The sequence below is a fragment of the Salvelinus sp. IW2-2015 genome, linkage group LG11, assembly GCF_002910315.2.
Source record: "Salvelinus sp. IW2-2015 linkage group LG11, ASM291031v2, whole genome shotgun sequence".
Classification (NCBI taxonomy): Eukaryota; Metazoa; Chordata; class Actinopteri; order Salmoniformes; family Salmonidae; genus Salvelinus; species Salvelinus sp. IW2-2015.
The window spans coordinates 4,252,450-4,269,741 of record NC_036851.1 but is presented as its reverse complement, the minus strand read 5'-3'; the positions used below and the strand labels follow the sequence as shown (position 1 = coordinate 4,269,741).

At 40.4% G+C, this 17,292-nt stretch overlaps 1 protein-coding gene across 1 annotated transcript in view; it reads right to left on the bottom strand.

Annotated features, from left to right (window-relative positions):
* The window catches only part of dctn2 (dynactin 2 (p50)), a 36,745-nt gene extending 30,079 nt beyond the window's left edge, over positions 1-6,666 (bottom strand). Inside the window, exon 1 of the mRNA XM_070445502.1 lies at positions 6,530-6,666. Within this exon, the coding sequence (XP_070301603.1) occupies positions 6,530-6,565 (36 nt within the window). The 5' untranslated portion in view covers positions 6,566-6,666. The remainder of the gene's footprint in view (positions 1-6,529) is intronic.
* Between the last annotated feature and the right edge of the window lie 10,626 nt (positions 6,667-17,292).

Here is a 17,292-nt window from a genome sequence, read left to right as displayed (position 1 = left end):
AGCCTATGAATGAAAGTTTACAACGTAGGTGCACACATTTCGAGAGAAAAATTTGAGGTGACAGGAAGTAACACATGGACAGGTAGTGACACATTCAATACCGCCTTGCACACTCTTGCCTACATCTCACTGATCTAGGGTGTAATCAACAGTTGCAAACGAGAGTTTCTATTAAACAAATTCAGGTATGTTTATCCCCGTTTCGTTCCGTTTGCTTCCGTTTAAGAAACACTTTTCAACAGAATCGGCGGTTTGAATACACACCTGATCACAAGTAAACACAGATCACTTTCATAGCAGCCACATTGTATTCCTTCTCACATCTATGCACTCTCCTCCTCTCACATTTCCTTTCGCTTGTGGATTTCAATGCACAACACATCAGCTGTTAAGTGTGACCTTGCGAAAAAAACTTTCCAAGCCAAACCATATCCGCTACACACAGCCTAAATCGTTGCCAAAATCCAGGAATTAACATAGTAAGGACAGAGAAAGTACTCAGTTTTTATAAATTCTAGTCCTTTGGGGTCAATTGCCACCCGGGCCAAAAACATCTAATTCTGATTGTTTGACTAACAGCAATGATAATGCTGGCTGTGGAATAAAACTAAGCCATCATTTTGGTCAATGTCTCACAGGAGCACTTTTTTAAGTACATTTCTGTTGGGGTCGATAACATTTATAATAATTCTAATTTTGGTGTAATGCCCCTTTAAATAGGAAAATATATCACAGCCGTCTTCACACCTACCGAAGGTGTGTTTGTGTGTGTCTGTGTGAGTATTTGTGTATTTAATATGTCATTTTTTGTACAAAAACAGCTTTGAAGGAATAGTTGTTTCATTTAGATTTCACGTTTTTCAATAATGTTGTGTTGAAATTCTAAACGTTAACGCTTTGATCCAGATCATTGATTGTATAGGAAAACCCGAAAGTACTGTATTTCTGGTATGTTGTTGTGTTGGCTTTTTATTATGAAAATATATATATTTTTAAAATTACAAGATCAGCCTTGATAATAGCTAAATTTCTTATGTTATTGGAAGATGTCATTTATTGTACTGGTTTGTTGTTCTCGTGTGACAAAGTTGAATCGTTGAGGCAAAAGACGTTAAAAGAAAAAAACCAATGGCACAAGCAATAGTGGGAAAGTGTCGCCAGAGTAAAATGAAAGCGATTTATCCAGCGAGATTTAAGTGTCAAGTGGATTTTGCGGCCTTCAAACACAGGAAATGCGGGGAATGCGCGTGGATATTGACACGGAGCCTTCTGTCACACATTGTCAACAGATTTGAGATTTCTGTGCAGCAAGTCTGGCATTTTATCTTAAGGTCAACTATTCCCTCTATGGCATTAAAATGTACTGTTGCTGTTGTCGACTAAGGTTGATAGTTGGTTGTTCCACAACTACAGCAGGGAACTGTTCATTCACACCAGTAGGGAAGTAGTCAACGCCATTTCGTGTGAGAAGGGCCTCCGAATTGTGCTCCCTGTGTGGATCTTCACCAAACACATTGTTGATAGCTGTGTTGTCTACCCACATATTGGTTAGCATGACACCTGTCCATATCTGTGTGGTAATTCCAGGCCTCTCGAAACAAATCCATCAGGGCTGAATTTCTGGGAGATATACAAGTTGCAGGGATATTTTGTGGATGTCATTTGAAGGATCTAGGATGCCAGTGTCCTCAAGACTGGTATTAGTGATGCAACACATGCAGAAACACATCCCTCCGAAAAGGCGCTTTATCCTCTGGTTGTGCACAGATTCTCCTGTCATGTGACTTCTGTGCTCAACATCTTGAGCATGATTCCTAATCAAGGCACCTTGAGTGTTCTTACTTCCATGGTCAGACCAAACCCTGGATGGGAGTCCATCGAGGCATGTTGCCTTTTAAGAACTGCGTCAGTACAGTGGAGGCTAGGTTGTTTGTATTGCAGCAAGGTATGCAATCAGAGGAGAGCTGCCATCTATGGCTCCATGAATGGGTAAGCCCCATCTGTAAAGGACAAACATAAAGAAAACAGGGGGGGGGGGGCGAGGGAGGCTGTTAGATCAGGCATGGTACCTTACATGTATAGCCGAGATTCCTGGTAAATGAATGTAAGTGCATTAAAATAACATAGTTCAAACAACAGGTTATGGACCAGACCAAGTTTGATTCAGGTTTATGGTTAACTAGGCCTATTCTGTTTTATGCAGTTCAAAGTTAAACACAATGAAGGGTGAAAACATGTTTCAAAGAAACCGAATAATTTAGCTGAAGAGACGCATGTTCCCATCCATATGCCATAGACTATTGGGATAAGGAACATGGTATGTTCATCTGGCCACGGTCAAGCTCCATCTACGTGCTGTGGCCACTGGGTAAATCAGATTCAATATCCCTCGCACTCTCTTTCTTGTAACCACAAATCCATCTGCTTGCAACAATGCTSTCATCATCTCAAAGTACGGTCACAAATAGGTTATTTATATTACACACATGAAACAATTCTGCATAGGCTTTCCACATGACAGAACAGTTTTCTAAACACACCCACCGACACACACACATTTGGCCTACAGCCCTAGTCAAAAAGAGGTTGACATCACAGCATTTCCTGATCTAGGATACAGTCTGTGGAGTCTTCTTATATGCTGTTCCAACACCTCATCTGTTAATGAACATTGACCTGCTGCTCGTAATCGGCGTCCCAATCAGTCTTGTTCTCTTGCACAGGAACGAGGAGGAACACCCCAACAGTTTGGCCATGCACTTGACAGTGTAGCCTTGCKTCATAATCAACTGGATTTGCTGCCTTGTTATTCTGATTGGCGGTCTTCCTTCCTGCCTGTAACATTACAAACATTGCTACAAATTGCTCAATTCATCATGACATTGATAATCCATAAAAAATGTAAGGTGCTGTTGGGACAAGAGTAACGTTAGACTTGTTCTTTAGTGACCCGGCCACAAAAGAGCCCCGGCCACAAAAGATCCAGATCCCTTAAAGGAATAATTCTGGATTTTGACAATGATGCCCCTTACTTAACCTCCTTAGAGGTTAATATGAACTCGTCAGTAACATTTTTATGTCTCTGCATGTAGTMTGAAGGAAATTGCTAACTAGCGCTAGCAAAATTGCTAGCATGCTAGCAGATACCTATAGATTTCCAGGCATTGCGCTAACGCTAGTTAGCATTGGCTCGCGAAACTACCTATAATTTCCTTCATATTGGACACAGAGACGTACAAATGATATCCACAAGTTCATCTGACTCATCCCCCAATTCCCGAAGTATCCCTTTAAGTGCCAAGGAAGGCCTTTAAGCTGTAGCTAGTCAGACGAAACTTAGTGAGATGATACCATAGTTAATAAATACGGAAGACTGTTCAAAAAGTGCAATCAAAAACAGTTGTTTTAAACTTTCATAGCCTTGCAATCTTGAAGCATTCGGGGTGCTGAGAAGGCCTCCTCCTGGTCTCCACGTGAGCTTGAATGCGAGAACATGCCTTCAATTTTTCGTAAATTCGCCAGGGATATATCAATATTCCGCAACTGTACCTGACCTGCAAGGCCTTGTTGAAAGTCTCTCTCAACTTCATTGAATTTTCATCAAAGTTGTTCAATAACATCTGCCATTTTGTCCCTTCTCCATACGGTCATGTAGTAGGCATGCAGTCTTGAATACGACTATCATAAGATTAGCATATGTTGTAGATATCAAAAGTTGTCTGTGTTACTAGTAAATATAGGCTCCCGAGTGGCGCAGCGGTATAAGGCACTGCATCTCAGTGCTAGAGGCATCACTACAGACCCTGGTTTGATTCCAGACTGTATCACAACTGGCTGTGATTGGGAGTCCCATTGGCCCATTGTGAGGCCAATTTTATTTAAGGTGTCTGTGACTAACAGATGCATATCTGTATTCCCAGCCATGTGAAATCCATAGATTAGGGCCTAATGAATATATTTAAATTGACTGACTTCCGCATATGAACTGTAACTCAGAAAAATCTATGAAATTGTAGCATGTTGAGTTTATATTTTTGTTCAGTGTTCATTGCTAATTTCTTTATATGACAATTACATATTATGGTTACTGTAAAATTAGTTTTCACCTTCAATTCTTGCACATTTTCTCAGAAAAAGTACATTTCAACACTTGTCTGCTCAGGCAAATTTGCGAATTGCTAAACTTGGAACCAATCAGCAATCCCGTACATACCCCTCATGTATACACGGGAACTGCAATCCACTGTTGGTTAAAGGCTTGTAAGTAAGCATTTCACGGTAAAGTCTACACTTTTTGTATTCGGCGCATGTGACAAATAAAGTTTGATTTGAATGCAGCCCAGACGTAAACACGGCCTTACATGAAAGTGTGATCGGCTGTCAGTGTGTTAAGAGGAACTAACGGTTGCTCCCAAAGACTGAAGATAAATATCTGTTTGAGGGCACTTGAAATATGCAGCATGCAATACGACTTGTCTTGATCATATGAAGAGGTAACTCTGTTGACCATTTAGCCAATTTATTTGAAAGCTAGACATTGTTACAGTTGACCAGCCTAGCCAGCTAATACTGTCACTGTCAATGTGTCTGCTCAGGAAGCTAGTGTTTCATTAGCCATCTGTCAGTGAATTCAATTTTGAATCAAGTTTTGACATGACTGTCTCATTTCAAGTAACTAGCTGCAGGCGTAAAGAAACATTCAATCATATAATTTGCATAGAAACTCAGATAAAAGCATGTAGATAGAAAAGGTGTCATGTATACTTGTATGGAAGTTTAAAAAATGACAGCTCTATATGCATATTAGCAAATACATATGGCAAAGCCTATACATGTCACTCCCTGGTGAATGAATCATCCCATGCTAGGTTGATCTCTGTGACCAGTTAAATAAAGGTTAAATACAGTTTTAAAAATAAGGACACATGAGAGCCGAATAGATAATGTGAGACAAAAGTGAGAGACAAGAATTCATTTAAATAATAATCACAGCAAAGGATTATAGTTTGTGAGCTAGAAAATGAACCTCATGACAGTCTGCAATCATCCTACTCCAACTATTGACAGGGATAAGTGCATTTCTTATGTTTCAGTGTGAATGATATTAGTGGGTCCTGCCTTGATGACTGTATACGTTTTACAACACTTGTCCTATAGATTTGTGTCGTCTTAAATTATTACTTGGAATAAACTGAAATGCTACTTGTCCTGGAATGACATGCTAACCAGTGATAAAGCTATCTTCTCCGGCTAGCTAGCAACAGATCTACTTATTGTAACTAGCAACCTAGCTACATAACTAAGTTGCTGTGTTCTAAGTTGGGAGTCATTCTAAAGCTTGCATTGATGGTATCACATTTCTATAACTGAATAGTTAGATTACAAATAAATACAAAAGCTGTCTCCTACTTTAGGTATGGATAATGAGATTGGTAAACGTGATCAGCAGATTGAGTACCGTCGATAGTACACAAGTTTTGATTGATTTACAGTTTAGAACTCGTGTTTGCCTGTCCAGCTAGCGAACAATAAAGTTAATATTTTGAAAACGTTTGCAAGAATTGACATTTCGAACAAACTGTGTTCAAAATGTGTTCAGAAGAAATAAATATGCACAATATTTTTTTAAAGCAGCTCCTCCCTCAACAGGGATTGATCATCTCGAACACTAAAGCAGATTCAGTGCCTTCAGAAAGTATTCATACCCTTTAACTTATTCCATATTTTGTTGTTACAGCCTGAATTCAAAATGGCTAAAACAATATACAGTCAAAGGTTTGGACACACCTAATCATTCAAGGGTTTTTCTTTATTTTTACTATTTTCTACATTGTAGAATAATAGTGAAGACATCAAAACTATGAAATAAAACANGTTTTTTGTAATTGTTATGTTAATAAAAAAAAGTTTTTTAAAATGCCTAACGTTACATAGCTCAGGTTATGCCAAATTAGCTCCCTGTACTGACTGTAGMCATCAGTTTTACAGCGTGAACCACCCACCCAATGACTGGAACCACCAAAAGCAAATTTCGCTAACTAGCTACTATAGCTAGTTAGCAAGCAAGTTTGGCTGGCCAACATTCAATCACACAACTGGATTAGCTAGCTGCTGCATGTTTTGTTAGCCTAACTGATAGCTAGTTAGCCGTCCAAAGACTACGTTTAGAAATGTGATGACTTGTAAGACATGTCTGTTATTTAACGGTCAATTTCAATGCATATAAGAAGTTAACCAGGGGTCTGACACTGACTAGCTACCGTTAGCTTAGGTCACTAGCTAGTACGCTAACGTTATCATATCAGGCMTTTACATTTTTTATTCATATCAGGCTAATGTGTGGCAAACCAATGCTAGCTAGCAAACGTTTGGATAACTCGTTAGATAGTTAACTAGTTGCCGGGACTCTGGTTTTGATTAGAGCTTAGCTAGTAATTTACTAGCATTCATCAAACATCTTATAAACACTTGTGCTTAACTACTAACAACGCGACAATGTGAATAGCAAGCAAGCTAACAAGCCACTTACAATTCCAGGCAAGTTGGCGTATTTGGGATCAGCCATTTTTGAGGATGCAATGACGAGGCCGGTGGTGGATGAGTAGACAAGATCGAAAAAATCTGCCAACGGTCTTTGAAATAGACCGTGTGGAAACGTTATTACTCCATTATATAGCTATCACCAACTGAATACAAAAGCAGCAAACGAATCTTCGTCTATGGTATTATGGCGGTCCACAAACATACGTTAGAGGTGGATGTCGCCACCTACTGTATGGGTTAAGTATCCCTCTCATTTTCGAACGTTGCTATGGGCACATACAAACAACGGAAGTAAGGGATTCTACTTCCTCTGTACTTTTATATTTGTATTTATTTCACCTTTGTTTAACAAGGTAGGCCAGTTGAGAACAAGTTCTCATTTACAACTGCGACCTGGCCAAGATAAAGTAAAGCAGTGCGACAAAAAACAACAACACAGAGATACACATGGAATAAACAAAAGTACAGTCAATAACAGTAGAAAAAAATCCATATACAGTGTGTGCAAATGGAGTAAGGAGGTAAGGCAATAAATAGGCCATAGTAGCGAAGTAATTACAATTTAGCAAATTAGCACTGGAGTAATAGATGTGCAGATGATGATGTGCAAGTAGAAATACTGGTGTGCAAAAAAAGTAAATAAAAACAATATGGGGATGAGGTAGTTAGTTGGATGGGCTGCAGCMATCAGTGAGCTGCTCAGATAGCTGATGCTTAAAGCTAGTGAGGGAGATATAAGTCTCCAACTTCAGCGATTATTGCAATTCGTTCCAGTCATTGGCAGCAGAGAACTGGAAGGAAAGGCGGCCACACAAGGTGTTGCTTTGGGGATGACCAGTGAGATATACCTGCTGGAGCGCGTGCTATGGGTGGGTGTTGTTATGGTGACCAGTGAGCTGACATAAGGCAGAGCTAAACCAAAGAGTTTGACAAAAGTATATTGTATTAAAACTTCCTCTACTTCTCTGCTTGTCAAATGCGGAGAAGGGTTATTCAGTATGGAACTTACGTTACAGCAGTTTTACTAAATGCACTACCATGTGTTTTTTAAACTTTCACAAACAACTGCCGTTTTGACCCCTTTCCCAACATTTGACAGAAAAAAATTTTGCTATATTAAATCTTCCCCTACTCGTCTGCTTTTCAAGCACGAAGTCGGATTTCAAATCGGGGCTACCAATCTGTAACTAAAGCTATTTTTTGTAACCCATCGCCTGTTTTTCTGGCTTTGGTAAACATGTCAGAAGTTAGCAGATTCATTCAATTCAAAACAACTATCATTTTGACCACTAAACCAAAGAGTTTGACAAAAGTATATTGTATTAAACTTCCTCTACTTCTCTGCTTGTCAAATGCGGAGAAGGTTTATTCAGTATGGAACTTACGTTACAGCAGTTTTTACTAAATGCACTACCATTTGTTTTTAAACTTTCCCAAACAACTGCCGTTTTGACCCCTTTCCCAACATTTTACAGAAAAAAATGTTTGCTATATAAAATCTTCCCCTACTCTTCTGCTTTTCAAGCACGAAGTCGGATTTCAAATCGGGGCTACCAATCTGTACTAGGCTATTTTTCGCAACCTATCGCATGTCTTCTGGCTTCGGTAAAACATGTAAGAAGGTAGCAGATTCATTCAATTCAAAACACCTATCATTTTGAGAACTAAAACCAAAGAGTTTGACAAAAATATATTGGATTAAAACTTCCTCTATTCTCTGCTTGTCAAATGCGGAGAGGTTTATCAGTATGGAACTTACGTTACAGCTGTTTTTTCTAAATGCACCACAAGTGTTTTTCAAACTTTCCCAAACTAATGCCGTTTTGACCCCTTTCCAACATTTTACAGAAAAAAATGTTTGCTATATAAAATCTACCCATACTCGTCTGCTTATCAAGTACGAAGTCGGATTTCAAATCGGGGCTACCATCTGTAACTAGAGCTATTTTCGTAACCTATCGCATGTCTTTCTGGCTTCGGTAAAACATGTCAGAAGTTTGCAGATTCATTCAATTCAAAACACTATCATTTTGACCTAAACCAAAGAGTTTGACAAAAGTATTGTATTAAAAATTCCTCTACTTCTCTGCTTGTCAAATGCAGAGAAGGTTTATTCAGTATGGAACTTATGTTACAGCGGTTTTACTAAATTCACTACCATGTGTTATATCGCCGAAGTCGCGAATCGGTAGATAGTCCGTTTTACGAGGGTATGTTTGGCAGTGTGAGTGAAGGAGGCTTTGTTGTGAATAGGGGGCGGGGAGGGCCTTATAAGCGTCGCGGAAATTAGTATAACAATGGTCTAGTGTTTTTCCAGCCCTGGTAGCACAATCGATATGCTGATAGAATTTAGGGAGTTTTGTTTTTAGATTAGCCTTGTTAAATCCCCAGCTACGATGAATGCAGCCTCAGGGTGTGTGGTTTCCAGAATAACAAGGCAGCAAATCCAGTTGATTATGATGCAAGGCTACACTGTCAAGTGCATGGCTAAAGGGATCTCTGTCTTGTAACCACAAATCCATCTGCTTGCAACAATGCTCTCATCATCTCAAAGTACGGTCCACAATAGGTTATTTATATTACGCAGATGAAAAATTCTGCATAGGCTTTCCACATGCAGAAAGTTTTTCTAAACACACCCACCGACACACACACATTTGGCCTACAGCCCTAGTCAAAAAGAGGTTGACATCACAGCATTTCCTGATCTAGGATACAGTCTGTGGCTTCTTATATGCTGTTCCAACACCTCATCTGTTAATGAACATTGACCTGCTGCTCGTAATCGGCGTCCCAATCAGTCTTGTTCTCTTGCACAGGAACGAGGAGGAACACCCAACATTTGGCCATGCTGGACTGTAGATCTATTGATAGTGGCCTTTGCATCATAAGTCACTGGATTTGATCTGCCTATCTTGATTATCTGATTGGCGGTCTTCCTTCCTGCCTGTAACATTACAAACATTGCTACAAATGCTCAATTCATCATGACATTGATAATCCTAAAAAATGTAAGGTGCTGTTGGGACAAGAGTAACGTTAGACTTGTTCTTTAGTGACCCGGCCACAAAGAGCCCCGGCAAAAAGATCCAGATCCTTAAAGGAATAATTCTGGATTTTGACAATGGCCCCTTACTTAACCTCCTTAGAGAGGTTAATATGACTCGTCAGTAACATTTTATGTCTCTGCATGTAGTTTGAAGGAAATTGCTAACTAGCGCTAGCAAAATTGCTAGCATGCTAGCAGATACTATAGATTTCCAGGCATTGCGCTAACGCTAGTTAGCATTGGCTCGCGAAACTACCTATAATTTCCTTCATATTGGACACAGAGACATACAAATGATATCCACAAGTTCATCTGACTCAATTTGACTCAATCTGACTCAAAACCCCACTATGTTAAAATATGTGCTATATTGTAGCATTGTAATGATGTTGATTGTTTTCTACCCAGGGCCTACAGATTAAAATGAGCTGTCTAGCTAAATCTGGTGCAATATACATACAGTGCATTCAGAAAGTATTCAGACCCCTTCTCTTTATCCACATTGTGACGTTATAGCCTTYTTCTAAAATGAATTTAAAAAAAATCWAATCTACACACAATACCCCATAATAACTTATTTACATACTTATTCAGACCCTTTGCTATGAGACTTCAAATTGAGTTCAGGTGCATCCTGTTTCAATTGATCATCCTTGAGATGTTTCTACAACTTGATTGGAGTCCACCTGTGGTAGATAGTTTGGATATGATTTGGAAAGGCACACTCCTGTCTATATAAGGTCCCACAGTTGACAGTGCATGTCAGAGCAAAATCCAAGCCATGAGGTCGAAGAAATTGTCAGTAGAGCTCCGAGATAGCATTGAGTTGAGGCACTGTCACGCCCTGACCGTAGAGAGCTTTTTATGTCTCCATTTTTGTTTGGTAAGGGTGTGATTTGGGTAGGCATTCTATGTTCCTTTTTCTATGTTTTGTATTTCTTTGTTTTGGCCGGATATGGTTCCGAATCAGGGACAGCTGTCTATCGTTGTCTCTGATTGGGAACCATACTTAGGTAGCTTTTCCCGAACGATGCTTTGTGGGTAGTTATTTTCTGTTTTGTGTTTCTGCACCTGACAGGACTGTTTCGGTTTCTCTCATTCTCTGTTATTTTGTTAGTGTTCAGTTTAAATAAAAATCATGAACACTTACCACGCTGCGCTTTGGTTCGATTATTCCTCATCCAACGACGACACCCGTTACAGGCACAGATCTGGGGAAGGGTACCAAAAATGTCTGCAGCATTGAAGGTCCCCAAAAACACAGTGGCCTACATCATTCTTAAATGGAATAAGTTTGGAACCACCAAGACTCTTCCTAGAGTTGGCCGCCCAGCCAAATTGAGCAATCGGGGGAGAAAGGRCTTGMTCAGGGAGGTGACCAAGAACCTGATGGTCACTGACTGTCACGCCCTGACCTTAGTATTCTTTGTTTTCTTTATTATTTTTGGTTAGGTCAGGGTGTGACAAGGGTGATATATGTTTTTTGTSKTGTCTAGGGTTTTTGTATGTTTATGGGGTTGTTACTAGTCTAGGTGTTTTGTYTGTCTARGGTTGCCTAGATTGGTTCTCAATTAGAGGCAGCTGTTTATCGTTGTCTCTAATTGGGAACCATATGTAGGCAGCCATATTCCTTGAGTATTTCYTGGGTGATTGTCTATGGTTAGTTGCCTGTGTAGCTATAACGAACGTGACACTGACAGAGCCAGATTTACTCTGTGCAGATGGAAGAACTTTCCAGAAGGACAACCATCTCTGCAGCACTCCCATCAATCAGGCCTTTATGGTAGAGTGGCCAGACTGAAGCCACTCCTCAGTAAAAGGCACATGACAGCCTGCTGAACTCTTTGGCCTGAATGCCAAGAATCATGTTGAGGAAACCTGGAACCATCCCTACAGTTAAGTATGGTGGTGGCAGCATCATGCTGTGGGGATGTTTTTCAGCAGCAGGGACTGGGATACTAGTCAGGATCAAGGGAAAGATGAACGGAGCAAAGTACAGAAATATCCTTGAAAACRTGTTCCAGAGCGCTCAGGACCTCAGACTGGATTGAAAGTTCACCTTCCAAAAGGACAACGYCCCTAAGCACACAGCCAAGACAACGCAGGAGTGGCTTCGGGACAAGTCTCTGAATGTCCTTCAGTGGCKCAGCCAGAGCCCGGACATGAACCCGATCGAACATCTCTAGAGAGACCTGAAAAAGCTGTGCAGCGATGCTCTCCAGCCAACCTCACAGAGCTTGAGAGGATCTACAGAGAAGAATGGGAGAAACTCCCCAAATACAGGTGTGCCAAGTTTGTAGCGTCATACCTAAGAAGACTCGAGGCTGTAATCACTGCCAAAGGTGCTTCAACAAAGTAGTGAGTAAAGGGTCTGAATACTTATGTACTGTAAATGTGATATTTATACATTTGCAAAAATGTATTAAACCCTGTTTTTGCTTTGTGAATATGGGGTATTGTATGTAGATTGAGCGGGAGAAAAAACATTGAATCTATTTCAGAATAAGGCTGTAACTTAACAAAATGGTCTGAATACTTTCCGAATGCACTGTAAACAAATAAATAATAACAGGTTCCCTTCTTTGCGAACCATTAAAAAATCTCCCTGGGGGACCTTAGAGATAATTGTATGTGTGGAGTACAGAGATGGGGTAGTCATTTAATTATCCTGTTAAACACTATTATTGCACACTGAGTCCATGCAACTTATGTGACTTGTTAAGCAAATTTTGTCCTCAACTTACTTAGGCCTGCCATAATAAAGAGGTTGAATACCTAGATGAGACATTTCAGCTTTTCACTACATTTGTAAAAATGTGTGTAGGCCAGTGACACAAAAGCTCAATTTAAATCAATTTTAAATTTAGGCTGTAACACAACAAGAGAGTGATGAGTGATGCATCAGATTACCTGACCTCCACAATCACCCGACCTCAACCCAAATGAGATGGTTTGGGATGAGTTGGACCGCAGAGTGAAGGAAAAGCAGCCAACAAGTGCTCAGCATATGTGGGAACTCCTTCAAGACTGTTGGAAAATCATTCCAGGTGAACCTGGTTGACAGAATGCCAAAGGTATGCAAAGTTGTCATCAAGGCTACAGGTGAKGAATCTTAAATCTAAAATACATTTTGATTTATTTATCACTTTTTTGGTTACTACATGATTCCATATGTGTTATTTCATAGTTGTGATGTCTTCYCTATTATTATACAATGTAGAAAATAGTAAAAATAAAGACCCTTGAATGAGTAGGTGTAACCAAACTTTTGACTGGTACTGTACATCACTTTTGATGTATTTTTTTAAATGTCTTTCACCAACATTTATTAGTTCAATTTTGGACTTGAATTTCAATAGCTCCTTTATCACATGACCTAGGCACCTCAAACACAAGTTGTATTGTTCAAAGGGGAGAGACACACATTGTGCAGCCTTTTAATATTTTTTTTTATTGTTTAATTTATTTAATCTCTATTAGTTAAACTTTTGACTTAGAATTTCAATAGCTACTTGATCACATGACCTAGGCACCTTTAACACACTTCATATTGTTCACAGGGTCATGCCACACGTTGCACATCATTTGTTTTTTATTGTTYTACTGTCTCTATGCACACTCACAGGACTATACACACTCATGCTAACTGATAATCCAACACACACATAACAAGCACACACATTTATACTGCTGCTACTCTTTTTTATCATATATCCTGATGCCTAGTCACCTTACCACTTACATATCTACCTCTATCACTCCATTATCCCTGCACATTGTAAATATGTTAATTGAACTGACTCTGTATATACAGTGCCTTCAGAAAGTATTCAGACCCCTTGATTTTTGTCACACATTTTGTTACGTTACAGCCTTATTTGGAAATGGATTAAAAATGTTTTTCCCTCATCAATCTACACCACACAATACCCCATAATAACAAAGCAAAAATAGATTTTCTAGAAATTGTTGCTATATTATTAAAAATAGAAAAAGGAATATAACATTTTACATAAGTATTCAGACCATTTTACTGAGTACTTGTTGAAGCACCTTTGGCAGCGATTACAGCCTTGAGACTTTCTTGGGTATGACGCTACAAGCTTGGCACACCTGTATTTAGGGAGTTCTCCCATTCTTCTCTGCAAATCTCTCAAGCTCTGTCAGGTTGGATGGGGAGCGTTGCAGTACAGCTATTTTCAGGTCTCTCCAGAGATGTTCGATCGGTTCAAGTCCGGGCTCTTGCTGGGCCACTCAAGGACCTTCAGAACTTGTCCCGAAGTCACTACTGCGTTGTCTTGCCTGTGTGCTTTGGTTGTTGTCCTGTGGAAGGTGAACCTTCGCCACAGTCTGAGGTCCTGAGTGCTCTTGAGCAGGTTTTCATCAAGGATCTCTATGTACTTTGCGCTGTCCATCTTTGCCTCGATCCTGATAGTTTCCAGTCCCTGCCGCTAAAAAACATCCTCACAGCGATGATTCTGCACCACTTGCTTCACCGTAGGGATGGTGCCAGGTTTCCTCCAGACGTGATGCGTGGCATCAGGCCAAAGAGTTCCGGCTTGGTTTCATCATACCAGAGAATCTTGTTTCTCATGGTCTAAGAGTCTTAGTGGCCTTTTGGCAAACTCAAAGCGGGCTGTCATGTGCCTTTTACTGATGAGTGGCTTCCGTCTGGACACTCTACCATAAAGGCCTGATTGGTGTAGTACTGCAGAGATGGTTGTCCTTCTTGAAGGTTCTCCCATCTCCACAGAGGAAACTCTGGAGCTCTGTCAGAGTGACCATCAGGATCTTGGTCACCTCCCTGACCAAGGCCCTTCTCCCCGATTGTTCACTTCGGCCGGGCGGCCAGCTCTATGAAGAGTCGTGGTGGTTTCAAACTTCTTCCATTTAAGAATGATTGGGTGGTATACAGAAGATAGCCCTATTTTGTAAAAGACCAAGTCCATATTATGGCAAGAACAGTTCAAATAAGTAAAGAGAAACTACASTTCATCATTACTTTAAAACATGAAGGTCAGTCAATKCAGAACATTTCAAGAACTTTGAACGTTTCCTCAAGTGCAGTCGCAAAAACCATCAAGRGCTATGATGAAACTAGCTCRCATGAGGACTGCCGCAGGGAAAAACACAGTCACCTCTACTGCAGAGGATAAGTTCAGCAGAGTCACCAGCCTCAGAAATTGCAGCCCAAATAAATGCTTCACAGAGTTCAAGTAACAGACACATCTCAGCAGCATACCACCCTGCATCCCACTGCTGGCTTGCTTCTGAAGCTAAGCAGGGTTGGTCCTGGTCAGTCCCTGGATGGGAGACTAGATGCTGTTGGAGTGCCAGTAGGAGGCAAATATCCCAATGCCCCAGGGCAGTGATTGGGGACACTGCCCTGTGTGTCATCTTTCAGATGGGATGCTAAATGGGTGTCTTGACTCTCTGTGGTCAAGAAAGATCCCATGACACTTATTGTAAGAGTAGGGATGTTAACCCTGGTGTCCTGGCCTTCATGCCACCTAATCATCCCCAGCTGACAATTGGCTCAGTCATCCCCTCTCCCCTGTAACTATTCCCCAGGTTGTTGCTGTAAATGAGAATGTGTTCTCAGTCAACACACCTGGTTAAATAAATAAAAAACATCAACTGTTCAGAGGAGACTGTGTTAATCAGTCCTTCATGGTTGAATTGCTGCAAAGAAACAACTACTAAATTACACCAAGAAGAGAATTGCTTGGGCCAAGAATATGAGCATTAGACCAGTCCAAAATTAATATTTTTGGTTCCAACCGCCGTGTCTTTGTGAGACGCAGACTAGATGAACGGATGATCTCCGCAAGTGTGGTTCCCACTGTGAAGCATGGAGGAGGAGGTGTGATAGTGTGGAGGTGCTTTGCTGGTGACACTGTCAGTGATTTACTTAGAATTCAAGGCATACTTAACCAGCATGGTTACTACAGCATTCTGCAGTGATACACAATCCCATCTGGTTTGCGCTTAGTTGGACTATCATTAGTTTTTCAACAAGACAATGACCCAACACACCATCAGGCTGTGTAAGMGCTATTTGACCAAGAAGGAGGCTGATGGAGTGCTGCATTAGATGATCTGGCCTCCACAATCACCCGACCTCAACCCAATTGAGATKATTTGGGATGATTTGGTCCGCAGAGTGAAGGAAAAGCAGCCAACAAGTGCTCAGCATATGTGGGAACTCCTTCAAGACTTTTGGAAAAGCATTTCAGGTGAAGCTGGTTGAGAGAATGCCAAGATTGTGCAAAGCTGTCATCAAGGCAAATGGTAGCTACTGTCAGAATAATTCTATAGGAAGAGAGACTGTAGATTCTTTAAAAAAACATTTTTTAAAGATTTTCAAATATGAAGCAATCAATAACAACCACTCAATCAGTGCATCGTTATGAAAGTCCAACGAACAGAGTTGTCTCTCTCCTCTTGCAGAAAAAGTACAACCTATTTTGTCTATGTGGCAGTTTAGCAGATGGATTGAAACAGGGACGGAACATGGTGTGTAAAAGCTGATTTAGCATGTCTGTGTAGATTAAGTTAGCTGACATGTCTGTTCCTTCCTGCATGTTTCCACACATCTAAGTTCCTGTATATTGTTAAAACAGGATGTCACATACTGCAGTCACACCCCAAACAGCTATTTTCTGTATGCCCAGACTTATGACTCAGTCAAATGACAAGCTTGTATCAGTAAAAATACTAACATATAACAATTATCTTAAGTTAAATAGCATAGTATGTCTAATTAAACAGTATAGTATGTAAATAATATTACATTTTCACCACACTACTTTGAAGAATCTAAAATATCTTTTGATTTGTTTAACACTTTTTTGGTAGCTACATGATTCCATATGTGTTATTTCATAGTTTTGATGTCTTCACTATTATTCTACAATGTAGAAAATAGTCAAATAAAGAAAAATCATTGAATGGGTAGGTGTGTCTGAACCTTTGACTGGTACTATATATACACACACACACTGAACAAAAATATAAATGCAACAATTTCTAAGATTTTACTGATTTGTAGTTCCTATCAATTGAAATGAATTCATACAGCCGTAATCTATTGATTTCTCATGACTGGGAATACAGATATATAACTGTTGGTCACAGATACCTTTAAAAAAAGGTAGGGGCGTGGATAAAAAAACAGTATCTGGTGTAACCACCATTTGCCTCGTGCAGCGCGACACTTCTCCTTCACATAGAGATGATCAGGCTGTTGATTGTGGCCTGTGGAATGTTGTCCCACTCCTCTTCAATGGCTGTGCGAAGATGCTGGATATTGGCTGGAACACGCTGTCGTAGACGTCGATTCAGAGCATGCCAAACATGCTCAATGGGTGACATGTCTGGTGAGTATGCAGGCCGTGGAAGAACTGTGACATTTTTAGCTTCCAGATCCTTGCGACATGCTGACATCCATTATCATGCTGAAACATGAGGTGATMGCGGAGATGAAGGGCATGATAATGGGCCTCAGGATCTCGTCACGGTATCTCCGTGCATTCACATTTCCATTGATGAAATGCAGTTGTGTTTGTTGTCCGTATCTTATGCCTGCCCATACCCTAACCCCACCGCCACCATGAGGCACTCTGTTCACAACGTTGATATCAGCAAACCGCTCGCCCATACAGACGCTGTCTGTCATCTGCCCAGTATAGTTGAAACCG